The sequence below is a fragment of the Rattus norvegicus genome, chromosome 15, assembly GCF_036323735.1.
Source record: "Rattus norvegicus strain BN/NHsdMcwi chromosome 15, GRCr8, whole genome shotgun sequence".
NCBI lineage: Eukaryota > Metazoa > Chordata > Mammalia > Rodentia > Muridae > Rattus > Rattus norvegicus.
The window spans coordinates 3,612,775-3,640,510 of NC_086033.1; the positions used below are offsets into that span (position 1 = coordinate 3,612,775).

The 27,736-nt window shown below is 52.5% G+C and overlaps 2 protein-coding genes across 15 annotated transcripts; one reads left to right on the forward strand and one right to left on the reverse strand.

The window, feature by feature from the left end:
* Nucleotides 1-10,287, forward strand: Ndst2 (N-deacetylase and N-sulfotransferase 2). Of its 5 annotated transcripts, XM_039092946.1 has the most exons (16): nucleotides 53-191; nucleotides 772-850; nucleotides 3,679-3,718; nucleotides 3,879-5,000; nucleotides 5,193-5,280; nucleotides 5,554-5,708; nucleotides 5,904-6,089; nucleotides 6,554-6,682; nucleotides 6,810-6,992; nucleotides 7,079-7,175; nucleotides 8,176-8,299; nucleotides 8,425-8,599; nucleotides 8,764-8,934; nucleotides 9,022-9,131; nucleotides 9,297-9,399; nucleotides 9,504-10,151. In XM_039092946.1, exons 4-16 carry the CDS (start codon nucleotides 3,996-3,998, stop codon nucleotides 9,627-9,629), a joined length of 2,652 nt encoding a protein of 883 aa, XP_038948874.1. In that variant the 5' UTR covers nucleotides 53-191; nucleotides 772-850; nucleotides 3,679-3,718; nucleotides 3,879-3,995; the 3' UTR covers nucleotides 9,630-10,151. The 5 variants fall into 5 exon arrangements, 4 of the variants coding, with proteins under 4 accessions (NP_001099210.1, XP_038948874.1, XP_008768699.1 ...); NM_001105740.2 differs by having other exon boundaries at nucleotides 1-191; nucleotides 3,679-5,000; nucleotides 9,504-10,287; XM_008770477.4 differs by having other exon boundaries at nucleotides 3,679-5,000; nucleotides 9,022-9,094; nucleotides 9,504-9,549.
* Nucleotides 10,266-25,974, reverse strand: Zswim8 (zinc finger, SWIM-type containing 8). Of its 10 annotated transcripts, none has more exons than NM_001271275.1 (27): nucleotides 25,463-25,967; nucleotides 22,662-22,815; nucleotides 22,323-22,417; nucleotides 21,847-22,019; nucleotides 21,580-21,687; nucleotides 21,373-21,454; nucleotides 21,136-21,256; nucleotides 20,578-20,779; nucleotides 20,276-20,451; nucleotides 19,232-19,914; nucleotides 18,933-19,129; nucleotides 17,859-17,990; nucleotides 17,542-17,721; nucleotides 17,228-17,411; nucleotides 16,918-17,016; nucleotides 15,997-16,121; nucleotides 15,322-15,562; nucleotides 15,073-15,231; nucleotides 14,766-14,994; nucleotides 14,312-14,604; nucleotides 13,947-14,170; nucleotides 12,235-12,723; nucleotides 11,881-12,040; nucleotides 11,589-11,765; nucleotides 11,336-11,455; nucleotides 10,934-11,112; nucleotides 10,266-10,804 (listed from the first exon to the last, which is right to left on the reverse strand). In NM_001271275.1, exons 1-27 carry the CDS (start codon nucleotides 25,668-25,670, stop codon nucleotides 10,601-10,603), a joined length of 5,394 nt encoding a protein of 1,797 aa, NP_001258204.1. In that variant the 5' UTR covers nucleotides 25,671-25,967; the 3' UTR covers nucleotides 10,266-10,600. The 10 variants fall into 10 exon arrangements, with proteins under 10 accessions (NP_001258204.1, XP_063130443.1, XP_063130440.1 ...); XM_063274373.1 differs by having other exon boundaries at nucleotides 10,267-10,528; nucleotides 10,580-10,804; nucleotides 10,934-11,044; nucleotides 18,933-19,914; nucleotides 25,463-25,973; XM_063274370.1 differs by having other exon boundaries at nucleotides 10,267-10,804; nucleotides 11,857-12,040; nucleotides 25,463-25,972.
* Between the last annotated feature and the right edge of the window lie 1,762 nt (nucleotides 25,975-27,736).

Genomic DNA, 27,736 nt, shown 5'->3' on the forward strand with positions numbered 1-27,736 from the left:
CGGGCACCCCGAGCCGCAGCGCGCCGCCTCCCCCTGGTGGGAGCAGTACTTGGGCCCGACTGCGGCGGAGCGTTCGCTCGGAGATGGCGGAGCCGCCGCGACGCGGCCCGAGGCCCCGCGAGCAGGGAAGCCGGGCGGCCCCGGGACGCGGCGGGGCCCCGGGACAGCGGGGACGCCGCCCACTCCACCGGGTGAGCCATCCTTGAGAACAGCCTCCGGTCCACGGTCGCCCTCAGCTTTCCCCGTCAGACTTCCCGCGAGTCTTGCCACCGAAACCACCCGCAGGGTCGTCCTGGGCGGCCACCCATCCGGCCCTGTGCGCCCCTGCCCCGTGTCCCAGTCGCTGGCCTCCCCTCAGTTGCCTCATTCCGGTCACTCCGCCCGGGTCACACGGGGTTCTTTCAGCCGGTGCCTAACTGGATGACAACTCTCGGCCGCACCCCTGCCCCTTCCCCTCCGGCTCCCCCACCTGTGGGCTCCCGGTTTCTTTGGCGAGCCGGTAGTTGCCGCAGGAGGGTCCCTCTATCCTCAAGGTCAGGTTCTTCCTCCCAGGGCATGGGCTCTGTTGTTTATCCAGTGGTGGGCCCACACCTCCAGCCCACCCCGACCCTGTATTTGCTGTCCACTTTGGCTGACGACCCTTGGGTTTCTCCTTCCTCAGAAACTTTCCACTGCCACACACATGTTCTTCCTCCAACATTAGTCATCCCGCTGCACCCCCACCAAAAGTTCTCACATGATCCCCTCTCTAAATCTCACGGCTTCCTCTAGATATGAAGCTAAAATGCAGTGGTTACAACACAGGAGTTTGACAGGCCTGACCTTTGAATCCCAGTTCATCCACTAACGGGTAAGTTACACAACTTCCCTGGGCCTGAAATTATGCGTGTATAAAATGGAACTAATACTAGTTGTGTGTGTCTTCACAACTCTTAGAGCTGGCATTAAATACAGGTGCTTCTTGGTTTACTGATAAACCTTTTTAAGATATCCTAAATTGAATTGCAGATAGTACAACTAACCTACTGACTACAAGAGCTTATCAGTGCCCTCTGCTCTGTGATGCCAGTTGTTTAGCCTTCTGATTGTGCGGCAGTGTGGGTACCTGTGGTGTCTCTCATTACAAGGAAAGTATTGGTGGAGCTGGAGAGGCAGCTCAGTGGTTCAGAGCGCTCATTGCTCTTCCAATGGCCCTGAGTTCAATTCTCAGCACCCACATGGCGGCTTACAATCTGATGCTGTCTCTGGTGTGCAGATATACATGCAGACAAAGTACCTGTATACATAAAATATGTAAGCAAAAATAAACCTTAAAAAAAAGAAGCATTTTGTCTATAAACCTTAGGAAAAGATTAAATTTCTGGAGGTAGAGCATTTGCCTAGCATGTCCAAATCCATGTATTCCCTCACTGGCACTGAAAGCCAAAACCATCTGGAGTATACTTTATACTAAATGTTTATCATTTGCACATTGATTTTTGGTGGTGGTGGTGGTGGTGGGGTTTGGTTTGGTTTATTAAGAAAGTGCTCCTCCGTGTAGCCCTGGTCGTCCTAGAACTCCCTCTATAGACCAGGCTGACCTCAAACTCAGACCGTCCTGCCTCTGCCTTCTAAGTGCTGATATTAAAAGCAGGAGCCATCGCCAACAGCTTCATCTGCACATTGTCATAAATCAAAGTCAGGTCTGTCTGTATATGCAAAGCTCTCAGAAGGATGTCCAACAGGTAATAAGCACTCAGCATATACGAAACTGGTGATACGTGTGGTGTAGCTTGCTTTCTGTGAGTTCTCACTACCGTTTTCCCCGTTAGAATTTAGCTGTTCCTGCCAGGCAGTGGTGGTTCACGCCTTTAATCCCAGCACTCAGGAGACAGAGGCAGGCAGAGTTGGAGGCCAGCCTAGTCTATATAGTAGCCAGGGCTGTACAAAGAAACCCTGTCTATAAAAACAAATAAAAGAATTCAGTTCTTCCCATGATCTACCTCTTCCTCCTACTTCTACTCTCTCCCCTGCTCCCCCTCATCCCCCTCTCTCCGCCATTGCAGTTAGAGCCTCACAAAGGCTCCGCTTCTAAACTGGCACTCCAGCCCCGTCACAGGTTTTCTTTTATTTTTATTTCGTGTGTATTATGTTTTGCCTGCACGTATGTCTGTGTCAGATTCCCCCTAGAACTGGCGTTACAGACAACTATGATGTACCATGTTGGTGCTGGGAATTGAACCCAGGTCTTCTGGAAGAGCAGCCGGTGCTCCTAACCACTGGACCATCTCTCCAGCCCCCATCAGTTTTTATTCCATCTCCCAGCTCTCTTATTTCGATTAGTTTTACCCAGGCCAGAGCTGAACCCTAAATAAATCATCTGTCTGGATTCTGAAGGGCCTTGTCTGTGCCCACCAGCCACTGAGGTGTGTGTACTGGAGTGGGTGGTAGAGAGGCATTGCCAGCTACTGACCTTTCTGAGATTGGCTAAAATAAAACGGGACTGTAAACTTGTAGCAGTCTTATTTGAGAAAAAGAAACTGTCAAGTTAGATTTCTTTAAAGCTGTTTTCTGGTCATCTGACCCTCAAGTCACTTTCTGTCCCTGGATCCGGTCCCTCGTATTCCTCCAGTCTGTTGCCCCGCAGCTCCTGTGCTGTTCTGGAATGAGGACACAGTAGCACCTCAGCTAATTCAGAGGAGAGGCAGAGTGGAAGGAGGAGGACTTGGGCTTCAGCTTTCTGGCTTTTGTAGGTGCTGGCGACGCCCTGTCCTGCCCTGCCCCGGGTTTTATCTCCTCTACCGATTCTGCTGTAGGTGAAGAGAAGGGTATGGGGTAATTTGTCACAAGTGGTAGAAAGGAGAGCCTCCCAAGTTCTGGGCTCAGAAGCTAGTAGTCTGATTCGCTCTCGCTGTTTCCCAAGCTCCCCCAGCATAGTGCACATGACTGGAAGTTCGTTAGGTCTGCTGGCTGTGGTCATGGATATGACTGATGTAGAAGATTAAGTCTTAGGAGGTGTCTCCTATCTGATGTTTCGTTGGATCACGAGACTCCTGAGATGTGCCATCCACTTGTTATCAAGAGCCCACTGGAGCTCTTGCCCTTTGGCAGTCTTCTCAGACACAGGATGGACACAGCTTTCAGAGTAGAGCTCTGTTCACCCTCCTGGCTGTTTGGTCTCTGTGGATAAGCTCTTTCCTATCCTGAGTTACTGCCCCAGCTTGAACATAGGGAAATTTGGATGTTCCCTGAGAAAGTGAACGAGCTATGAAGCCAAGGTATGGGATCTGACTTGTTTTCTTCTACATAAACTTTTCTCTTTGCTAAAGAACAAGTGAGTAAACTGGATCTTTTAGATTCCCAGTAGCACGTGACCCCAGCACGGAGAAGCAGCACCATGGGTTTGCTAGCCAGCCATTTCATCTGGAACAGAGAGCGTCAGGTTCAGTGAGGGACTGTCCCAAAGTACGAGGGCAGTAAAGAAGGTCACTGATACTGGCCTCTGGCTCTATACACTCACACATGCACACTTACAAACACATGCTCACACACAAACACACAAGGACATGTGCACACGCACAAACACACACAAACGGAAGTGATCATCAAATACAGGTAGGGTAAGAGATGGGACAAGGAGAGTGGCTAATGACAGACTCCCAGAGGAAGAGGTAACCCACCAATTTCTCTGCTTTACAGATTGTAAGGGCCGAGCGTGTGGACTTCACTGACTCCTCATGTAAGAAGCTACATCGGGGCTGAGGAAAATCAAGTTTCAGCCTGAGGCATGGGCCAGGGGGCCATGGTGACCTGAGACCAGTAGATTCTGTCCAGGACACCCTGTTGCTCTTTCTGCCTCCCCTGTCCTGTACTGAAAGCGTTTGTGTTCATCTCATCAGGGAACTGACCCTAAGAGGATCCTTCCCCTGCCAAGACAGTTCCAGCCCACAGAGCTCATACTTCCCATCTCCTGAGGTGGTCCCTGTCCCTCTGTCCCTCCCTCCCTTCTCCTCGCCATGCTCCAGCTGTGGAAGGTGGTACGCCCTGCTCGGCAACTGGAACTGCACCGCCTCATACTGCTGCTGATTGGTTTCAGTCTTGTCTCCATGGCATTCCTGGCTTACTTTGTATCCACCAGCCCCAAGGCCAAGGAACCCTTGCCTCTGCCCTTGGGAGACTGTAGTAGCAGTGGGGCAGCTGGCCCTGGTCCTGCAAGGCCACCAGTCCCACCTCGACCCCCAAGGCCTCCAGAAACAACTCGAACAGAACCTGTGGTCCTTGTGTTTGTGGAAAGTGCGTACTCACAACTGGGGCAGGAGATTGTGGCCATCTTGGAGTCTAGTCGCTTTCGTTACAGCACTGAGTTAGCACCTGGCCGAGGGGATATGCCCACGCTGACTGATCACACCCATGGTCGCTACGTGTTGGTCATCTATGAGAACCTTCTAAAGTACGTCAACTTGGACTCCTGGAGTCGAGAACTGCTAGACCGATACTGTGTGGAGTACGGTGTGGGCATCATTGGCTTTTTCCGAGCCCACGAGCATAGCCTCCTGAGTGCCCAACTCAAGGGCTTCCCCCTTTTCCTATACTCAAACTTGGGGCTGCGGGACTACCAAGTGAACCCTTCCGCTCCTCTGCTACATCTCACCCGCCCTAGCCGCTTGGAGCCAGGACCACTGCCTGGGGACGACTGGACCATCTTCCAGTCCAATCACAGCACCTATGAGCCAGTGCTCATCGCCAGCCATCGGCCAGCAGAGCTCCCCTTGCCGGGACCAGCTCTGCGGCGAGCCCGGCTCCCCACTGTGGTGCAGGACTTGGGGCTTCATGACGGCATCCAGCGGGTGCTGTTTGGACACGGCCTCTCTTTTTGGCTTCACAAACTTGTGTTTGTCGATGCTGTCGCATACCTCACTGGCAAGCGTCTCTGCCTGGACCTTGACCGCTACATCTTAGTAGACATCGACGACATCTTTGTGGGCAAAGAAGGTACTCGCATGAAGGTGGCTGATGTTGAGGTCAGTTTTTCTTTCTCTCTCCCGTTCACTTGGCTAGGAACCTTACTGCCTCTGGCCATCAGATTCCCCGCTGTGACCTGCTATGGTCGCAGACACGTTCTCTACTTTGTATAATTGGGAAGATGGCTGCTTCCTTTATCTCTCAGTTAGCCTGGTCTCTCCTGACTTGGCATTCCTCTACTGTTTCGCCAGGCTCTGCTGACTACCCAGAACAAACTCAGGACCTTAGTCCCCAACTTCACCTTCAACCTGGGCTTCTCGGGCAAGTTCTATCATACGGGTGAGCTCATTCCCCTGTCCTTACCTGTTTTGGTTTGATCGGTCTCTTTAGTACTGACCCTGGACACCCAAGTTGGAGAAAGGGACAGAGTCTAGGGACATAGTTGAGGGATGAACTAGTAATGGGGCGGCTTTAGCAGAGATGGCTGAAGAGCGCTTAGGCAGTGAGCAGGAGACAGCCTCAGGCCCTGGGCGGGAGGCAGTAATGTCCACAGGATGGACCATGGTCAGAGTCTCTACAAAACGGGGGCCAGCAGTCAGTGTGTGACCGCAGGGACAGAGGAGGAGGACGCGGGGGACGATATGCTGCTGAGGCACCGCAGAGAGTTCTGGTGGTTCCCTCACATGTGGAGTCACATGCAGCCACACCTGTTCCACAATCGCTCCGTGCTGGCCGACCAGATGAGGCTCAACAAACAGTTTGCTTTGGTGAGACTCTTGGATCTCTTCCCCATACTCTCTCCCAGAGACAGTGTTTCCTTTTTAACACCCTCCACTGCCCCCACACCGTGGATACCCTTCCCTACCCTTTCCAGTTTTCTTTCCTTGGAGGCATCCCCACCCTCTTTACCCTCTACTCCCCAAACTTCACCAGGTCCTGGTGAGAGTCTATACCATTCCCAGGAGCATGGGATTCCTACGGATCTGGGGTATGCTGTGGCCCCCCACCACTCTGGTGTGTACCCCATCCACACGCAGCTCTATGAGGCCTGGAAATCCGTGTGGGGCATTCAGGTGACCAGCACTGAGGAGTATCCCCATCTGCGCCCTGCTCGCTACCGCCGAGGCTTCATTCACAATGGCATCATGGTGAGGGCTCCCACTACAGATTTCCCAGTACAAATCGAACTTTGACATTTAGACAGCTTTCAACCTGCATTGACTTGGGGCATGTCATCTGCCAGCCCAAGGTATCCACAAAACATGATAACGCATATAGTAGAAAATGTTTTAAAGGTGTATGTGCGCATGTATGAGTGCATGTGCACGTGCACTCTATCTTCATGTACACCTGCAGGCCAGAAGAGGGCATCAGATCTCATTACAAATGGTTGTGAGCCACCATGTGGTTGCTGGGGATTGAACTCAGGACCTCTGGAAGAGCACTCAGTGCTCTAAACCACTGAGCCATCGCTCCAGCCCCACATATAGTAAATTTTCTTACTATAACTTCAGAGCAGGCCTCTCTGAGCCCAGGGAACTCCAGTACATCCTGACGTTGTCCCTACCTATCTTCTGTCTTACCATTCACCTGTATCTTCTGACCCTCTCAGGTGCTCCCCCGGCAAACATGTGGCCTCTTCACTCACACCATCTTCTATAATGAGTATCCTGGAGGTTCTCGTGAACTGGATCGAAGCATTCGAGGTGGAGAACTCTTTCTGACAGTGCTGCTTAATCCGGTAAGGCACCAAAAGGGAACCGGATGACTAGAAAGTCAAAGTGTAGTCAAGCCAGCGCCTTTGTGCCCCAGAGCTGGTTGTGGGTCAGGGACTCTCGCTAGGTCTCACAGCAGGAATCCTCTTGCAGATCAGTGTCTTTATGACCCATCTGTCCAACTATGGGAACGACCGGCTGGGCCTGTACACCTTTGAGAGCCTGGTGCGCTTCCTCCAGTGCTGGACACGGCTGCGGCTGCAGACCCTTCCCCCTGTGCCTCTTGCCCAGAAGTACTTTGAACTTTTCCCTCAGGAACGAAGCCCCCTTTGGCAGGTAAGGGTGGAGCTCAGGCTGACCTGTTCTGATGGGGTCAGGGTTTACAAGATTAGTCCTTATCAGATTCGTGGCCTAACCTTCAGAATCCCTGTGACGACAAGAGGCACAAAGATATCTGGTCCAAGGAGAAAACCTGTGACCGACTCCCCAAGTTCCTCATTGTGGGACCACAGAAGACAGGTAAATGATTCCCAGCCAATTTATCCTAGGCTGCCTTCTCATCCCTACCCCTCATTAATCACGTCTCTTGAGAAAGGGATTCATTTTTTAAAATAATTAGATTTCTTTAGTGTGCTTGCGTGCATGTGTATATACATGCGCAGGACAGCTTATTTTTGCTGTTTTGTTTTGTCTGGGTTTTGATTTTCTTGGGTTTTACTGTATAATTTTGGCTATCTGCTCTGTAGACCAGGCTGTCCTCAAACTATCAGAACTCTGCCTGCCCCTGCCTCCCAAGTGCTGGGGTTAGAGGTGTGTACTATATTTTTTAATTTTGTGTTTTTTTATTTGTTTAGTTTTTGAGACAGGGTCTCATCACCCAGACCAACCTTAAATCCTCTGATCTCTTTGCTTCAGTCTTCCAAGTGTTGGACTTAGATTTGTAAGCCACTCCACCTGTGTCCGTCTGCCTAGTTAAAAGATAGATAAATAGGGGCCGGGGTGAACCCTGGATTCCAGGCCATCGTAAAGCCAGTAGAACAGGCAGGACCGAAGGCCTTGCTTGCCGGACAGGGCCTTGGCGAAAGGATAGCAAGTGAGGCACACCTAGGCTACACAGATCTGTCTCAGAGCTCAGTCAGGTAGCCAGACTTGGTTGTAAAGGCAGTTTAGGAGACAGAGACAGGAGAGTATCAGCTTAGTGCCTGCCTGGGCAGTATAGTAAGACCTAATCTCAAAATAAGAAGAGGTCAGAGGCCACAGCTCTGTGGCAAAACATCACGGTTCTTAAAGGTCTAGCCTCAGTCCTGAGTGCTAGGGAGGGACAGTCTGCAAGTGGTTCTGATAAGGTGGAGGGTGAAAGCTAGTCTAACAATCCTGGGCCTTCTCTCGGCTTTCTGTCTCTCGCTTTGCTTTGACTGAAGGGAGTTTTACAACCCACAAGTGAGTATTTCTTACTTCCTTCAAAGTCATGCTGTTCAGCTGACTGCTTCCTGAACAGGCTGGGCTTCCCTTCCTGCAGGCACCACAGCCATTCACTTCTTCCTGAGCCTGCACCCCGCAGTGACAAGCAGTTTCCCCAGCCCTAGCACCTTTGAGGAAATTCAGTTCTTCAATGGCCCCAATTACCACAAGGGCATCGACTGGTGAGATTGGGTCCCCTTGCGTGTTCCTCAGAGTAGTACTGCCCTTTCCAAAAGACCACCTGTCCCAGCTTCTGCCGGCCTGCAAAGGCCACTGAGATCCTTTTCTTTCCTGTGCTACTCTCTAGGTATATGGACTTCTTCCCTGTTCCTTCCAATGCCAGCACTGACTTCCTGTTTGAAAAGAGTGCCACCTACTTTGACTCAGAGGTTGTACCTCGGCGGGGGGCTGCCCTTTTGCCAAGAGCCAAGATCATCACTGTGCTCATCAACCCTGCTGACAGGGCCTACTCCTGGTACCAGGTTTGTCTGAAGGAAGGGACACATTAGGCCTTAAGGGAGAGGTGGAGAAGGTGGTGTCTGCTAGAGACACAGAAAGGAACGAGAGACGGGAACTGAACCAGACAGGAATATGGCCAGAGCCATCGCCAAGGCAGCACCCCGTTCCTTCTCACCCTGTTCTGCAGCACCAGAGAGCACATGGAGACCCTGTTGCTCTGAACTACACCTTCTACCAAGTGATTTCAGCTTCCTCCCACGCCCCTCTGCTGCTTCGCTCCTTGCAGAGCCGTTGTCTTGTTCCTGGCTACTATTCTACCCACCTTCAGCGCTGGCTGACTTACTACCCCTCCGGACAGGTACTCTCGCAGAAGCCCTTATGAGGGTACCCCTTCCCTTCAGCCCAGGCTTAAGAATTGAGAGGAGTCACATCCCTGTCCCTTCAGTTGCTGATTATGGATGGGCAGGAGCTTCGTGTCAACCCAGCAGCCTCAATGGAGATCATCCAGAAGTTCCTGGGTATCACCCCCTTTCTGAACTACACGAGGACCCTCAGGTGGGAGAGCATAAGCCAAGAGAAAGAAGGTTTTATGGGGAAAGGGAAGGAGGTTCTGTTTGGAAGAGACATTTCTCCCTGTGGGCCAGGAGGGTAGGGTGCGTTTGTAGGGCTTGAATCTCCCTTCTCCCTGACACCTAATGCCCTCCCTGTCCCTTTGAGTAGGTTCGATGCAGATAAAGGATTTTGGTGCCAGGGCCTTGAAGGCGGGAAGACTCGCTGTCTAGGGAGAAGCAAAGGCCGGAGGTACCCAGACATGGACATGGAGGTACGTGGAACCTGGGTTACGGTCACCAGTCCACCTCCAGGGTTCCAGGGTCTGACCTTGCCGTGCTCTTTACTGTTTGTTTCTCTTCTCACTTCTTCCGTCAGTCTCGCCTTTTCCTTACGGATTTTTTCCGAACCCATAATTTGGAGCTATCAAAGCTGCTGAGTCGGCTTGGACAGCCAGCCCCCTTGTGGCTTCAGGAAGAATTGCAGCATTCCAGTGTGGGCTGATACCCCAGTCCTTCCTTCCATACCAGCAAAAGGCCTGCTAACTTCGCCGAGGGACAAGCCTTAGAGCACAGCCCACAGGGGGATTAATGTGGCCTGGCCCCTTACCCCTCTACCTCAGTGGCCCCTCAGGATTGGAATGGCCGAAAGGGGAGGGCATCCATCTCTTTCCCATAGTTTTGGGGCCTAATAAAGGGGCTTTCCTTGGTACCCCCCTATGGTACTAGGTACTAGGTACCTCTGACCTATGAACCTGGGAGGTGAGGAAGAGAGGGTCCAGGGAAGGGGTAGAAGAATGTATTCAATGGTTCCCTCCTCATCCCCAGCAGTTTACCTGTCAATGCCTACCCATGAGAGGGCCCTTTGCTGTGGCCCCTTTATTCAAGACAGTGGGATCTACCTGTGGCCTGGCCTCCCTAGTGTCATTCACATTGAATGGGGATGAGGTCAGACAGTTGCTCATAGAGCCATATATGAGCCCGAGCTGTGGGCTGGAAATGTCCTTAATAAACATCCTTATTTTTCTGCTTGGTCTGCTTCGTCGCAGAGGAAAACAAACCAACCAACCCTAGACTACAGCAGGTATCAGCTGTCCTTCCACAGCTCTTCTCCACAAGGAAGAAAGCAGAGACCCACGAGACAGAGTAAAAAAGGAGTTTATATATTTATAAATGCCAAATAAATACCAGAGGCCACCCAACGCCCTCTCCCAGACAAGGCTGTCTCCCCCAGCCCAAGGCTTCTAAGGTCTGAGACATCTTGGCCCCAAGCTACAGCCCAAGAGCAGCTGCCAGTCTGAGCTACAAGGGAATTGAGTGGGGATGATCTGTCCAGCCAGGAGTCACGTGGCCCTCTGTGTGAGGGCCCCCCATGGTCACAGGCCTGTGTCCCTAGATAGGGCCCTACAGCGGCCAGGCTCAGGGGGAGAAGAAGGTGGCCATCTCCAGGGAGACCCGCTGCCACAGCGGCCAGGCTCAGGGGGAGAAGGTGGCTATCTCCAGGGAGACCCGCTGCCACAGCTCCTTGGTCTGCTTGCTGCGCTTGAGGTTCTGCAGGATGTCGTTGAACTGCATCACGCCCATGGGCGTCAGGCAGAAGGCGCTGCGGGCGCTGCGGATCGCATTCACGAAGTCGTCGTAGTCGGCAGGGGTCAGGTGAATTAAGCGGTGGTGGATGTACTGGAGGGCGGGTTGGAAGGGAATCAGCACAAAGCACACGCCACTGGGGCCTCACCTCCCTTACTCGTGTGCTGAGGGCTCTGGTCCACCTGCCCGGGAGGAACAGGCGCACACTTCCTGAGTTGTCACCTGCATGTACGCCTGCTGACAGCGCTGCACCAGCTGGTGGAAGGCCGGGGCTCGAAGGTGGTTGTGGGCATGAATGGGGTTCAGCCGCTGCAGCGTCTCCATGACGATCTCCTGCAGCACAAACGGGCTCAGCACCCCCTTGGCTGCCCCCACACAGAACTGGTGCACGTAGTTCACTCCTGGGGGGCAGGGGAGGGGCATGAGACAGGGTGGCCACCTCTGCCCTAGGGACCCACTTACATATCTCAGCTCTGGTCTGACAGAGCCACCCCTCCACCCCCTCGCGCTTGCACACATACCCGACCAAGGCCTCAACTCTGAGCAAGAGCTAGGAAGGAGGTCTGGGACGGGAAGGGAAGGGAAGCAGGTTGGGGGCAATGGTCCTGGGGAGGGAGGTGTTACCCAGCTTTGCTGCCAGCCCCAGCAACCATTTGACATCATCAGTGTAAGGGGGGGAGCGGGAGAAATTGTTGGGGTGATCGTTATGTGCCCGGCGACCTAGCATCTCCAGTGCCAGCATCCCTAGGGAACACAGAGAGGCACACGGTAGGATCTGTCCTTCACCCTCCCCCACCTCGGTACCTGACCCACAGGAAACAAATGAAGAGCCCCTCACCCTCACCCGGCTGCAGGTAGGTGCAGAAGGACTTCTTACCAACACGGTAGGCAGCATGCAGGTGGTGCAGGCTGTGTGGACTGACGGGCTGACTGTGCGTCTCCTCTTCGGGTGGTGGGAAACCTCCGCTTACCAGAGGGCTGGGCTGTGTGCTCAGAGCAGGCAGTGAGGCACCCTGGATGGCTGGAAATGTGGATGCTGGGTGGACACTGCTCACTGAGGGCAGATGGAGAGCCATGTGAGAGAAGGAGGACAGAGGAAACGCCTTCCCTACCTCCCACGTCCAGCGTACCTCCCCTCCATTCACCTGCTCCCTGTCCCCGAAACTCACAGGCCACACTGGTGGGCAGTGGGAGCCCTGGCTCTGTGTGGTAAGGATGGACTGTGATGGGAGCCATGGAAGGGACAGGGAAAGATACAGCAGTGGCAGCAAGTGAGGGAGGCGTCACTGAGTAAGGGTATTGAGCCCCCAGGAATGCAGGATGCACACCCTACAACAGATGGGGAAGGGGAGCAGATACAAGTCTTGTTAGGCCTCCTCACATTTCTCACTTGCTCTCCCATTTCCCCCCACCTTGCCAGGACTCCTGGCCAGCCCTGGTACACACCCAAGTACTCTGCTCCAACCCGTGAACTAGTTAGCGTGCTCCACCTGCCCGACGCCATCAGTAAAACCCAGTCTCACCTGTGGGTATGCAGAGCTGGGCACAGGGAAGACGGCAGGCCGGGGCATATGAGGCATGGGGTGGGCAGGGTGAGCTGGGTGGGTGAGGTACTGAGGGCTGCAGGGGAGGTGGGGCTGGAGAGCAGTGTAGGGGTGCAGGCCAGGGGAATGACCATGCCCCAGTCCTGGACCTGGATATAAACTGGACCCCACTGAGATGACTGGAACCACTGTGGCGGCTGCTGTCACTGCTGCGGCAGCCACTGTAACAGGTTCGGTCCCTGGGGCGCCCCTACCCTCAGGGAGTCCTCGCCCACCCTCCCCAGCAGCCCTCATGCCACTGCCACTACAGCTTGCAGCCCCTTCACGGGCTGTGGATGAGCCGCCTGCTGTCTCCTCATAAAGCCAGAACCACTGGTGAGCCACCTCAAACAGCACTTCGGGGTACACGCCCCCACCCTTGGCGGCCTCTTCCACTGCCATGCAGGCCTTCTCCAGCATCAGATTATCCTGGAAAGGAGTGCGGGGCATTAGCGGGAAAGGGCCTTACCCAGGACTGAGGACTGGCTGAGGGGAGGGGCAGCAGAGGTCAAAGTCACACTGGCACTGAACAATTAATTGTTCCTCCCACACACCCAAAGCTCATCATTTCTGAGTCCAGGCTCAGGAACCATCTTGTGTCCTAAGTAGTAAGCCTCTCTCTGCTTGTGTGTGAGGGGAATACCTAGCTTCAGGATTATAACAATAAACATACAAAGTAGAATACAGCACACAGCGTGTGAATGTAACAGGACAGATGTGAACACGTGAACTCAGTATTAGGCTAGGTGTCCTAATTTGAACAGGGAAACACTAAAATCAGAAACTTCTGAACCACAAGGCTGGTTGATGCCTCGAGAGGAAAATGCCATGAAATAAGCTTCAATGCACAGACAGGGCTGCAGACTGCAAGGCAGTTGACCGCCCAGCCTGCATGAGGCCCTGCATCCAACTCCACATGCATGCATGCGCATGCATACATGCATGCATACATACATACATACAAGAGAAAGAGGCCAAGAGACACGAGATTTCCTCTAGGCTGTGTGTGTAATTAACATATGAAATACAAATTTCATAACTAGCTTTGAGTCCCATCCCCAAGATTGCTCAGGTTTAAGAAAATACTCTGGGGCTGGGGATTTAGCTCAGTGGTAGAGCACTTGCCTAGCAAGTGCAAGGCCCTGGGTTCGGTCCCCAGCTCCAAAAAAAAAGAACCAAAAAAAAAAAAAAAAAAAGAAAATACTCTGAAAACAAAATCCAAAACACTTCTAATCTTGAACCTAACAGATACTCAACCTGTAATGTGTGAAATGTTACAATGAGAGAAAAACTAGACTCTTCATAAGCTCTTGAATATGGGGGAATCAAGAGGGAATCCCTAAACCCCAAATGATAGCATGTCGCAGCTACTCTGAAAGCTGAGGAAGAACTGTAAGTCCACGCTCAGCAGAGGCAACTTAGACCTCTTGGAAGGAAGGGAGGGAGGGAGGGAGGAAGGAAGGGAGGGGGGACATACGTGGGAGAGGAGGGAGGGAGGGACCCAGGTGGTATAAGGAAAGAACAAACTCAGAATGTGCTCTGACCTCCACACACTGTGGCACAGACCCCACCCCATGTACACACACATTTTTCAGAGGAAAAATGTTGGACCTCGAGTTCCCCCATGCACAGACGGCTGAAAGCAGGAATACCTGTTCCTTGCACTGCACCAGGGCTCGCTGGATTTCATTGGGGTTCAGTGCATGGGCATGAGGCAGGCAGCTGAGGGCCAGCTCTGCCGCTGCCCTCACCATGTTGGAGTCTCGTGCCCGTGATGCTCTATCAGCCAGCGATGCGACCTCAGGGGGTGTCAGGTGCCCATCCCAGCATTCCACCAGTATAGTCAAGGCTGCACTGCCAATCTCCATCGCCTGCCCTTCAGGGAGAAGAACAAGGAGCAAAGTGGGCACCCCTGGGGCTCTGGGGATGAGATCTTTCATCAGGTCAGCAATGTCACAAAGACAAGACCCTTCCTATTCACCTCCATCCCGTATGCCAATCATGACATTGAATTTACCTGTAATCCAGGACACATGGGAAGAGTAGGTACGAGAGAGCCAGTTAGGAGAAACAAAGTTATGCAGGCCTAGGGCATAAAGCCCAATCTCAAAGGCGCAGAGGTGCAGGTTGCGATGAGGACCCTGGTGGCCTCCTGAGGAAGATGGATGTGTGAAAATGGAGGTGCTGCTGTTGCCCCCTGCCTTGATCAGAACTGTCTTCGCCAATTCAAAATAGAAGTGTGCAGCTGCCTCTGACGGCTGATTGGGTACGTGGGGGGCATGACTCTCAGGGCGGCGGCCTTTGTAACACCTGACGGAGCAATGGGGTATGGACAGGGTTGAAGTCCCTTCAGAATGAAGTCCAAGTAGGTCAGGAGGGTCCAGGGTAAGGAAGGATGTTAGGGACAACAGTTGGGTCATATTAGGAATATGGTTTTAAGGATGGGCTAGATGGGTGTTCTCCCCACTGACCTGCCAACTTCAACGGTCTTTGCCCGGGCCCCGCCACTGGCACTAGCCCGGCGGCTTCCACTGGAGGATGAGGAGCCCAGAGAGTCTGAGGAAGAGCTGCTAATGCTATCACTGTCTTGTCCTCGGCCCCAGGAAGCAGGGGCCCAGCCCCCTCGAAGTGGCCTTCGGCTTAAGGTAGGAGAGCTGTCCGATGTGGTTTCTGGGGCGCTGCTGTCAATACTGGCCATGCCTAGTACCCCCAAAATGAAGTCAGTCTCCAGCCTTCAAGACCAGCCTTCCCTCCATGCCACCCCACAGACAGCCATACCTGTATGTTTCTTCTTGGGCCTCCCTGGGGAGCCCCAACCTCGGCCATTATAGCCTCCACGACTGCCAAGTGCTAGTCGGCTAGGAACCTTCCCCTCCGGCCGTGGGGTCAAAGCTGCCTCAGGTGGGAGACCTTCACAGGGGGAATGTGGGGAGCTTTCTGAGGGAGGAAATAGAACACTGGAATGAGCCCAGGAAAGGGCACAGCTTGACACCCGCCTGCCCGCCCTACCCAGTTCCCCCACCTCACCGGGCACGTTCTTCTCTGTGAAGCCCTCAGTGGGAGCTGGCCCAGCCCCTGCCACATTCCCCGGCTGAGCAGGCCCTGCAGAGCTTGAAGTCAGTGGCTGCAGGGCCCCGGGGGCAGATGGGGCCCCATGCTTTGAAGGAGATCTCTGGTTGGCTGTGGCTGGACGGCTAGATGAGTAGAAAGAACTCAGGGTCTGTGGCTTATGGGTCTGGCTTTCTCGGTCCAAGAGTTTGTCTAGGATCTGGAGAAGAGACAAGTAGTAACATGTCGTCCTTTATTTCCTGAACTCTGCTATCTTCCTTTCTTCTTGAAGCAGCCTAATGCTACCTCCTCAGGAAGTCTTTCCCAGTCGTAACTACAGGATAACCTCCCAGCTTACATGTCTCGGAATCTTCCATAACACTTACCTGAGGACTGAGCATACTGATATTCAATAAATATTGAAATAAATCAATGATTGACTTTATGCTCTCTGCTTCTCTTCTTCCACCTCATGCCCAAGCACACCTATAAGAACCATTGGTCTCTTGTTCTTTATGAGAAGTCTCCAAAACTCTCCACTTACCTCCTACACACAGACCAGTACTTTGGTCATTGTACTGGAAACTTCTGAGAAAGATTGTGACATTTTGCTCACTTGCTGCCTGGCAAAAACCCAGCATCTCAGCCCCTTACCTTCTTGAGCTTGGCCTGGTCGTCCTTGTAAGTGATCATGAGTGCTAAGGCCAGGTCACCCTTCTCCCGCCGTGTGCCTTCACATAGGAGGGGGTGTTCTGCCTCACTCACTGTTGTCTTCATGCCTGTGAGGAGGAGGAGGGCCTCCTGGGGTTAGTGTCTAGAGCTCCAACCACACCAAAAGAAAAGGTCCCCACTGCTAACATCCGACCTTAGCTCCATCTGCTCGCCTAGACCTTTGCCACCTGTCCTGCTCCGCCAAGGAGAGGCGTGTCTCGCATGGACGCATGTAACTGCTGGCTCGTTTGTTTGCTGTGCGGATCATGTCTTTGAGGCAGGATCTCATGTAGCAAGGCTGGCCTAAGCTTGCTGTGTAGCCAAGTACTGGGATTGTAGGTATAACCATCATGTCTGCTCTCAGAGCTGGGTAGAGTCTGACAGTTTCCTGTCTACAGCCCTGACCTTTTCCCTGACCTTTTAGCCGACATTAGAGTCAGTCACCTCTCTGAGGCCTTTCTTGAGTTTTGGTTTGCTGTCCTTTAAACACCCACCACATGTAACACACACACACACACACACACACACACACACACACACACACACACACAATAAGTTTTATTTATTGTCCTGTATGTGTGTTGCCTACATGCAGGTGTGTATCATGTGCTTGATGTGCCCGTGGAAGCCAGAAGAGGGCACTGCATCCCTTGGAAAATGGAATTAAACATAGTTAGCCATCGTGAGGGTCCTAGGAACTAAACCAGGGTCCTTTAGAAAAGCAGTAAGTACTTTTAACTGCTGAGCGTCTCCAGCCCCTCTCTAGATCACTGACTGTGCAATACGTGATAACTCGTGGGTTCTCGAATGTCATCCTGACTTTCCCATCACAGCTCCCCTCGTGAACAAAGACAAGACACGTACCCAAGGCAGCAACTGCTGCTTCAAACCCTAGCTCCTCATCTCCAGGCATCTCGTTACTCCAGTTTCGACTTGGGGGCCGGGAACCCGTGAGAGAAACCACTAGACAAAAATTGGGTTAAGTCAAGCAAAAGTGCAAAGGAATCCAAGACCCTCATCATCCAAGACCTACCCAGGAAGCTGCTGGTGGGTGGGTCCTAAAGATGACTGCCAGAGTCTTAGAACTTTTAGTTTCCTTAAAACAAAACAAAACAAAACAAAACCCCTACCCTATACCCTCCACCCCCACTCCTCCAGTTACTGTGGGGCATACCTGGAGCACAGAGAACATCGAAGATGAAGCTGGCCAACATGAGGGGCAAGACAGGGCGGTAGTCACACAGTGTGCCCTCTCGAAGTTCTTCTGCCCGGCACCGAATGGTGCTCATCTCACTGGGACCCCGAGGGATCTTCTTGAGCAGAGCGGCCACCTCAGATTCCTGATATGCCAACTTTACCTGAAACACAGGAAGGAACTCGGACCTCCGATACCTCCGTGGCTGGAGATGAAGGTACGGAGCTCTGAGAGGACCGAGGTTAAGGTGAGTGGAGCTCCACTCATACGGTTAAGGTGAGTGGACCGCTGACCTCCAAGGCCTTGGTTGAAGCAGGAGGCCGCTGTAGCTCCAGTGCAAACATGCCGACTCGGAAGGCCAGGTTGTGGTGCTCAGGGCGCTCACTTAGCACTGTCAACAGGAAGGCTGCTTTGGTCAGAGTGTTGGTAGCCACCCAGGTCTGACGGCTTGTGGATACCTTGTTCTTCTTGCCCTAGATGGGAGTGCAGAGAGTTGGGACAAATGAGGCTGACTTACCTCAGTGGAGACAGAAGGAAGCTCTCACTTGGGCTGGGAATAGGAGCAGGGATAAGTGGGGCCTGGAAAGTAGAGGAAGGAGGTCTCTCTCACCTTGGCAGGGGGCGGCTCTACCTTGAGGTCAGGTGGGTTGGCTAGCAGGTCCTGGGCAAGCTCCACAGTGAGGCGGGAGGCCTCATTGCTGTAGCCATGGGCATGCAGGGCCTCAGCGCAGGCAAATAACACCTACAAGACATAGGACCGAAAGACTGAAGGCCTTCACTTGAAGAACATTAGACTTGGTTAAGTAGCACAATATTCCTAAAGCACTGGATGCCACATGGATCCTGGGCATACCATAAGAATCCAGTCTGGTCACAGACACCACTGTCATTCAACACAATGTGATCACGAGTATTGCTGCAAACGGCCAAGAGCAGGGCAAGTGGATGGGACAGCTCACAGGGACTTGGGACAGAAGAGGGCTGCTATCTGTGAAGGGGGTGGGGGGGTCAGCTAAGGTACAGTAGGTTAGGGAAGACAGCAGAGGCTGGGGGAACTCAGAGAGAGACGTCTAAGAAGGCAAGGTCTGTTTTATTTGAGTCAGGGTCTCACTATGTAACTCAAGTTGGCCTCCAATTGGGGTTCTCCTCTGTCAACCTCCAGAGGCTGAGGTAATAGGCATCTGCTGCCACGCCTGGTGGGAGGGGACTCAGTTCAGAGGTCTTGTGCCCCTCCCTACTTCTCAGAGCTTTGGTCTCTAAGACCTGCAGAAGGACCAGGAGCCAGCCTAATTCAGCCTGGTGAGAAGATTACTCCAGCCAGAAAGGCCAACTGTACCTCAGTGTAGACAAGAGGGAGCATGGCCAGGCCAGGGATAAGTGAAGTACATGGAGGGTGAGAGGCAAAGTCAAATAGCACGGGAGAGGCCGGCAAAGACCAGAGAGTGGAGCCTCACAGCCGTGCCAAGGACCTTCGTTTTGCTCTAAGGGCAACAAGCGACCACTGAGGACTTTGAAGCAGCGCACTGACACATATCTGAGAATTCCCATTGGAGAGGGCAGACTGCAGACCAGGATAGGATGCCCTACAGGATGTAAAGCCATGCTCATGATCTGGACACTTCCAGTCAGAGCCGCCAGGCCCCCCTCAGTCCCTCTCTTCTTCAGTCTCCTCCTGCTTCCTCACCTCCATCCTGCTCTCCTGTTCCAGTGGCTTCAAACCAGCAAACAGGTCATGCTCTTCCCCAGTCCCGCCCTCAGCCTTCTCCTCCTCGCCTCCAGCCCCATCCTGGGCACTCAGGTAATACGCTTGGTAGTCATCATCCTCCTCTCCAACTGCAGGAGCTGCCTCTTTGGTTTTGTGTAGCCCACTGCCACTGTCGTCTGTGGAAGGGAGGTCATCTCGGGTACAGACTTCCCCAGGCAGCAGGCCAGGGCGGCCTGCAGAGGCTGTGGGAGGCTCAGGCCCTTCTGAGAAGTACACACCAGCATCTTCCTCATAAGTGTCTGGGGGCTCCGGAAGAAAGGTGGAAGGCCCTCTGGAGCCAGCTGAGGGAGGACAGGGTGGAGGGCTCTCAGGGAATCCCCCAAAGGTGCTGGCCTCTGCACCCAGGGCCAGGCTGCTGTCATCCAGGCTCATCTCTGCCAAGTCTGGTTCCAGGGAGCTGTCTTCACTGCTTAGCCGTCGTTTGCTCCCACTGCCTGCTGAGCTCTTGCCCCCACTGCCAGGCCCACCCAGTACCTTGGCTTTGGCCCCACTTGGGCACATTTTATGCAGAGCCTTATCTCCTTCAGCCGAGAGGCGGCGGGGACCCCGCTGTGAAGAGACCCCCTCACCCAATCCTTTGCGCTTGGCCCCAGGTTCCTTGGGCCTCACAGCTGGCTCAGTAGGAAGAGGACGTGGCCGGGACTCTTCCAGGGCCCCAGATCTAGAGGCTCCTGGCCTAGTGGGCAGGGCCCGGGCCCAGCACAGGGCTAGCTTTCGGTCGGTGCCACTGTAGGTAACGCCAGGAAGGGGATAAGCCTCTTCCCAGTTAAAGTAGCAGGCCTCCACAGCTGGCCGGAAGCCAGGGAAAAGCCTCTCGAGGGTCTTCTTGTGCTGTCCCCGCTTGACATTCTCAATCACCTTCAGTTGCCACTGGCGCAGCTGCGCACACAGTTCCCGGCGGCTGTGGAAACAAAGCGGGAGGGACACTGCTAGAGGGATGGCAAGCAGTTTGCACTGAGAGGGCAAAGGAGGAGATAAGCAGGAATTTTCCTCAAAGAAAGGCACAAACAAGGGGCGCAGTGAGGGAGGGGCTGCTCCTTTTGAGCCAGCGCCACAAGAAATTGGTACAACAGTCATGGATTTTGTAAAGTATTGTTTAGGGAAGGAGAAGAAGAAAGCCTGTTAGAAACAGGACTTGCAAACCTCTAGTGACACCAGTGCTCAGCATGTCCCATCCCCCACTTGAGAAATCCCTACACTCGGGCAGATTGTTCAGTGTGCAGGCTGCCTTGTGAGGACATGGTAACCTGGGGAAGACTCACCGCTGAGGGCTGAGGGCAGGGTCCAGCACAGCCAGCCTCCAGAGGGTAACCATCTCATCACACATACTTGCACATGCATGGGCTGCTACCTCTGACTGTCCGTTGCTACGGCCTGTGTGACCACTGGCACTGCTGTGTGAAGCTGAGGTACGCACGCTGTACCACCAGCCCGTGATCTGGAGCAGAGACGTAAGGTACGCAAAAGCTCAGACAACCTAAAAGGCTCTTAGCCTCCCCAAGGAGAGTAAGATGAGGGAGAGAGGAAGGAACTACCACACAGCTCCCCAATCCTGAGGTGCTACCTGTTCGTAGGTGAGGCACTGGTCCGTGAGTATTTCTAGCAAGGGGGCAGCATTGCTGTCCCTCCGCTTGAACATCTCTCGAACAATGCTAAGCAGGTTCCAGACGCCCTCAGGCTCTCGACCCCTCAGAGGGCGCAGCAGACATGCCCACTCAGCTGCAGCAGGAGGCTCCGTGGAGGAGAGGTACATAGAGTTCACATCACTGTGAAAGGAACAGAGAAGAAGTGGTTAAAGTAGGGCCGCTGTGAAGGAGGCAAAGCAGCAAGGCCTTGACCTAAAGGGCATCTGACCCAGAATACAGACAGAGTGGGAGAGACACCTGTGACAGAACTCTTCACCTGTCTCTGCACGTGTGTCAATGTCATCAGGCAACGGAAGAAAAATAGCTCTGGCTCTACTCAGACAGGAAGTCACTGACTGTACAAGGTCATCATCAGCCAGAAGTGATCGCTGATACCCACGTGCAGGAACCATGCCAGTGCAGTGATCAGAAGGAAGGGAAAATCACAAGTGGCCTAAGGATGGTGGCTACTCCTACAGATTGATTATGAGAGTCACCTGAAGACCACAGGGGAGGGGCCGCAGAACTTGTGCAGCGTCTTCTTTATGTTGTCAGTGAGCGTTGACTCATCCAAGTACCAAGTGCTCTGGTCTGAAGCTGAGGGCCCTGCTGTAGGGTCTGGGAACGACAGGCAATCAGTCACCTACTGAAAAGGACCCAGATTCACCTAACAACATGGAGCCCTAGGAGGCGATGCCCTGCACTAGCAGCTGCTTCCTTCTCAACACACTCACCCGGAGCTCCACATACTGTATTGATGGCTGTTGACTGGGAGGAAAGGAGTTCATCTAGAAGACGCTGGGCCGTGGGGAGAATCTGAGGGAAAGGGACAAAGGCAGAGAGAACAGGGCACAGTTAAATCCAGAGAGGCCAGGGCGTAACAAGAAGGCTGAGGCGAAGGCTGGAAGCCAGCAGTGAGAAGATGTCCCAACCTCACCCACCTGCTGAGGGAGCTCACTGATCAGGTACTGAGCAAATTTTTGAAGCTGGTCCCTTTGTAGCCGAGACAGGGACTCTGAGACGGGAGCCCGCAGGCAAACTGCAGATGCCTGAGGAGCAAAGAACTAACTGAGAAAAGGCTTTGGAACTGAAGATGGGGAGAGATGGGCAGAGGGGAGGTAAAGGGGCTCACATTGTGGCCAGGCATGCGGCAGAGAAGGGGGGAACGGAGCGTAGGATAGGGCCAGGATAAATTGGGAGGGCCTCACGTTGTGAATGCGGAAGAGACAGAGTGCCACGACATGGGTGCACCATTTGGCCCCAGCCCCACAGGTACAGCTACAGGAAGTGACCCGGCAGCGGTCAAACATCACAGCCACATTGTAGGCCCCTTTGGGAGGGACCATCTGCGGTGGTACCACTGTAGCGCTCAGATGGAACCCTAGGGAGGAAGGAGGGCAGGACTGGAAGAGGCTGCCAAGACCAGAGTCTCTGCCTCCCCCCTGGACCCACACTAAATTATACATTCCCTCCACATGGGCTTTGGTTTCGTAAGACCCTGGCTGTCTTAGAATCACTATGTATGGAGACCAGGTTGGCCTCAAACTAATAAGAGATCCGCCTGCCTCTGCCTCCTGAGTGCTAGAACTAAAGACATGTGCAACCATGCCTGGCTACAAAGGTTCTTAATCTTCGACACCAGCGCTGAGAGGAGAGGTCACTGCAGGGCATGATGGGTCCTTACCTATCTGCAGGGGATCTTTCACAGCCCTCATTCGGAACAGCTGATCCCCTCGCTGGAACTCATCCGCACTGCCATTGGCTAGGCATGAATACAGACTGGGGGGAAGAAGAGAACATGGCCACCACCCAGCAAATAACCTTCCGAAGACGGTGTAGAGACCACCATGCTCTAGGCAACTCTCTCTTTGCACTCCTTAGGGGAAAACCCAGGCACTCCCCCGCTTCCCTGATCTTCCTCATAGCAGTTCCAACTACAGTATCTCTTTTGTTCTGCAGAAAGCCCAGCAGCCAGTGTGAGATCTTAGAACTCCCTCGCCCATGATCAGTGCTCTGGACTCACCGGATGTCCTCTTCGTTCTCAGGGAAGCTCCAGAAAGCGATTCGGAGTTGGAGTTGCTCAGGCACTGGAGGGTAAACCTTCTCCACCACCTCAAATGGGATGTGGAATGCCACCTGCTTGGCTGACAGCTCCACCAGAGGGATCACCAATCCATCTTCGAAACACAGATCGGGATGGTGGGAGAGAAACGGCCAGAATTATTTTGCAAAAATTACTCGGAACCAGTGCCACACCTTGGGCACCTGCGCGTGTGTGCGCGTGTGTGCGCGTGTGTACGCGCGTGCGCGCGCACGCACACACGCACACACACACACACACACACACACACACACACACACACACACACCCTTTTCTTGGAAACACATATTTCTGCTTGTTTGTTTATTTGCTTTTTTGTTTTTGTTTTTCAAGATAGGGTTTCTCTGTGTATACCTAGCTGTCCTGGAACTCACTCTGTAGACCAGGCTAGCCTTGAACTCAAGAGATCAGCTTGCCTCTGCCTCTCAAGTGTAGGAACTAAAGGCACGAGCTACCATGTCCAGCTATCTTTTTGTTTAAATTTTATATTGTCGGTGTGTGAATTTATGCATGAGTACAGGAGCCCATGGAGACCAGAAGAAAGTGTCAGAACCACTGGAGCTGGAGTTACAGGTGGCTGTCAGCCATCCCCATGGATGCTGGGAATTGGAGGAGAGAGCAGCAAGCACTCCTAGCCCCCTTCTTGGCAGGGAATAATGTCCCTTAACACTCCTTGGGAGATGGGGGGATGGGCATTCTCCAGCCACACAGTCAGGTGGACAGCCTTGGCCCAGAACAGAAGACAGCAGGGAGACTCTAGGAAACTTCTGGCCAGATAGGTGTGTTCTAAGACTCAAGTGGGTGATAGATCTACTCACGGGCCTCAGAACCAAATTTTCCACACTCTCCATTTAGCTTCCGATTACACTGCAGTGTCTCATTGGCATTCACTTCTGATTACCTTTTTACTTATCACCTTCTCTCTAAATGACTGCAGGGCCCCCACTAAGGAGGGAAGATGTGCCAGAACTCAGAATAATTAGGGACCTCATGAGGCAAAAGAGCCTACAAGGCCCACACAGTCTGACTTCTTATCCTGGAAGCCAGGGGGAGCTAATTATCCCAGGGCACCTGGCTGTTGCTCCAAAAATCACCTGGAATGGGATGGAGTTAGCATTAGAGGGTTTTCTACACTATTTTAACAATAAGCAGTGATGATATAACAGACTGCAGAACTCACAGCAATGGCTACATAAGAACATTGATCAAAAAAAAAAAATCACAGAACAGAAAAGAACCAACAGCAACCCTTTTATAAGCAACTGAAGGTGGCTGAGGAGGGTATAGGTGAAGAAATGGTGCATTCAGGCCAGATCCGAAAGGTTGTCAAGGGAGGGTCAAGACCTCTCCAGGCCATACAGCCAGATCCTCTCTCAAAAGGATAGCAGACAGGGAGGGGAAAAAAAAGAGGGGAAAAAAGAGGGAAAAGATTATTTTAACCTACGCAGGACCACATCAATATGCTGAAAATCTTCACCACCATGCTTTTAGTTACTCCCCCAAAGTGAGACCATCCACATCCTCACATATAAAAGTAGGGAGATCACAAAAGATCCCCACTGAAACTGCTTGTGATCTGCATGTGTGTGCATGCATACACATACAGAAAAGAGCTCTCTCTCCAACAGAAGCTGAATACTACCACCAGAAAGTGGTATGGACAAATCCCTCTGCATCCTAAAGGGGCACCAGAAGTCTCTGCAGCTTACAGAACAAGTCTTTTGGAATGGCCCGGAACATGTACATTAGACTACTGAAGAAAGCCAGTTTCCACTGAGGCCCAGGATAAAAACTGCCTTGGGCTGAGTGGGAGAAAGATGTGAGGATTCCTAAGCCTCTGAGTTTTCTTTCATCTTTATTCTTTCTACCCGCTCCAAAAGCAAAATTCTTCACAGCACTGATACGTGACTTCATTGGAAGATCAGGAAAGAAAGAAACACAAAGGAAAGGTGCTTCACGAGGACAGCCCCAAGATAAGCCTGCGCCCTCCTCGGATACGGAAGTCCAAGGCTCCCACCCACTCGTCCCAGCCTTTACTTCTAACAGATGTCAGGAATCTGGGTTAACACTAAAGATTATAACAGCTCCTCTCCCAAACAAGTGAACTTCACTTTCCTCTTGGTGGAATACTTTCTTGGTGCAGCTTAAGAGGAGAGATCAACATCCCATTGAGTGACACACCTCAAGTGGTCACTTTTTCACAATCCACGACTAACCACATTCTCTTCTGCCTACTTCTGGTTTCCTAAAGGCCAAATTCTGTTAGGCATCCTTAAAACAGAGAAGGGGTATTCGCCCATATTCGGTCTCTAAGGCGTACAGGAATAACAAAAGATCTTTCTGGCCAAGCCAAGGATGTTCTTTGCCACAACACAAGCTTCTGTGATGCGCGCGAGTGAGTGGATTCATATTCTCATTCTCATATATTTATTCATATTCTCTCTCTCTCTCTCTCTCTCTCTCTCTCTCTCTCTCTCCCTCTCTCCCCCTCTCCCTCTCCCTCTCCCTCTCCCTCTCCTTCTCCTTTTCCTTCTCTATCTTTCTGCCCTCTTCCCCCCGCTCTGCTTGTGAAGATGCCACCCCATCTCTGTAAGGCCAGAGAAGCGAGTCCTGAAGTCTACTCTAAGCTTGGGACAGCTCCCGGTCCGGACAGCTCCCAAGCAAGGTCCAAGTGGGACAAGACTGCTCCCCTTCCCCTCGCAGCCTTCCCCGCTCATCCTCACCTCGCATTCTGGTACCGCCACTGCCACCTCCGCCACCGCCTCCAGTGGGGGAATTGGGCCCCGCTGACTGTTTGCGCCATCCTCGCCAGTTCTGGCAAAGGCTCTCGGCCTCAGAAATGAACGAACAGAGTGAATCCTCCTCAAAGCGGTCGGAATCCTCAAACGAGAAGCGCTCGCCGTCCTCCCACTCCGCGAACATCAGCTCCATGGGGCCCGCACCCCCCGGAGCCGGGTCTCCCCCCGCGGATCCGGGGCCTGGGCCGCCGGCCGGGGACTGAGGGGAGGCCCGGGGCCTGAGGGGCGAGCCGGGGCTGGGGGTGGCCGGGGCGCTCAGGGCGGCCGTGCCGGGCGAGGATCTCGGGCCTGAGAGGGGCACTGGGCCGGGCCTCACCCAACAGCGAGGTGTGAGCCGGGATTGTGGCCAGTCTGCGAGACTCGAGGCCGGGACGAAGCGCTGGGCGGCCAGGGCCTCTAGGCGGCTGCGGCGCCGCCTCCCCCATCAGCTGATCCGAACTTCCGGCCGCGCCGGCCATCACTACTTCCGCCCTCGCGTGCTGGAGGACTGGACCGCGTACGGGCGGGTGTAGGGGACACGTGTGTACATTGCCTGCCGTTTTCTCGAGCCCACCCTCAGACACAGCTCCCAAAGGTATACGAAAAGGCCACAGATTCCAGCAATTACTTGGTACCCATAGAGTCCCCAAAGAGGAATCAGCCACTGTTCACATCGAGAATTGCTGGCTGTCAGAAGGGAACCATGCAGTGACCATTGGATAGGTTATTGTCACGCTTCGGGATAGGCCGAGGCCGCATCGCCTTCTGGGAGTTGCAGTCCAGAGCCTATAATCCAGCCACTTTAGCGTCTAAAGGAGAGCGCCAGGAAAGAAAGCATTTGATTTCAGGAAATAGTCGTTCTTTTCCTCCGTACTGCCTTTGAATCTGGGGAGTTTTAATCTGCATGAGTGCGTGTGCGCGCGCGATGAAGACCTTTTATCGGTATAGTGAAGTCCATAGATTCCTTCCACCTCGTCTGATTGTTTATGAATTACACATTAATTAGCCTTAAATACAATTACCGAGATTATAAAACAAACGTGTAACATAGTACTGTTTATTTATACGTTAAACGTCAAGATTGGCAGGATATTTAACTCTTACATTTTTGGTTATGAGCCTGGCCTTTATTGGCTGAGCCATCTCTTCAGCCTGGACAGGGTATTTGATGATGTTTGCCTACGAAACCCTGGGTTCTATGTCACCACCCACCTCTCTTGATTATTTTATGGACACTAATGCTACTGTCTGTTGCTGTGGCTAGATATATTTCTCCTCATCCCAGTTCACATACTTATGGGAATCTACTGACCCTAGATTAAGACTCCTTAGTCTAAAATATCCAAAATTGGATATTGAATTTCTTCATATAACTAAAAGACCCAGCTTGCAGACCCAGATAGTTATAGTGGAATACAGGACTAGGGGGACATCTAGCTATTGAGCGATAAGGAAGAAAGAGCCCTCTTCACTGTAGTAATTATCACAACAGACCATAGAGAACTCTCATTTCTCTACAACATTAATACTATGAGCTAACCAAGAAAAGGTTAGTTACCAGAGGACCTTAAATACTTTGAACAAACAGGAGAATGTAAGAAAAAACAGACAGTACTTTACAATGAATTACCTACCAAATCGCAGTTCTACAACTTGGGAGAACTAAGTGGAAAGTCACTGAAATACTGAGATGTGACAGTCTACTCTACCTGATTATTTAGTAGAGAGAGAAAATAGCTGCCAGAGGGGACATGAAAAACACCACCTTCAAATTCCTTAAAGGTAATTACCAAATTTATAACATAGTATTGCTTATGTATCCATTCAGCAAGACTGGCCAGAGTATGTAATCCATTCGTAATTTTTACTTTTTAATTTTCTTTTTGGGAGTTTCTATGACACATTTTCACTGTGTAGTCCTGGCTGGCCTTGAACTCAGAGATCTGCTGTGCTGGATTTAAGGTGTGAGCCAACTGCCAGGCTGTTTGTTTGATTTTTTTTTTAAAGTAACTTTTTAAAAAAAAAAAGTTTTTGTTTTGTTTTTTTGAGGCAGATTCTCTTTATGGCATTGCTCAGAGACCTGCCTGCCTGCCTTCTAAGTAGTGGGAAAAAGGGTATGTACCATTGTTTTAGTTAGGGTTTTATTACTGTGAACAGACACCATGACCAAGGGGCTGGCTTACAGGTTCAGAGGTTCAGTCCATTATCATCAAGGCTGGA

Excerpts from the sequence above, each read along its gene's own strand:
- Ndst2 (NM_001105740.2), top strand. The coding sequence starts at position 3,996 with ATGCTCCAGCTGTGGAAGGTGGTACGCCCTGCTCGGCAACTGGAACTG. Across the intron at positions 5,709-5,903 it reads TCAACAAACAGTTTGCTTTG|GAGCATGGGATTCCTACGGA; the intron begins GTGAGACTCTTG and ends TACCATTCCCAG. Across the intron at positions 9,400-9,503 it reads ACCCAGACATGGACATGGAG|TCTCGCCTTTTCCTTACGGA; the intron begins GTACGTGGAACC and ends TTCTTCCGTCAG.
- Zswim8 (XM_063274373.1), bottom strand. The coding sequence starts at position 25,670 with ATGGAGCTGATGTTCGCGGAGTGGGAGGACGGCGAGCGCTTCTCGTTT. Across the intron at positions 17,722-17,858 it reads TAGAGCCGCCCCCTGCCAAG|GGCAAGAAGAACAAGGTATC; the intron begins GTGAGAGAGACC and ends ACTCCCATCTAG. Across the intron at positions 14,171-14,311 it reads CCATGTGTCCTGGATTACAG|GGCAGGCGATGGAGATTGGC; the intron begins GTAAATTCAATG and ends TTCTCCCTGAAG.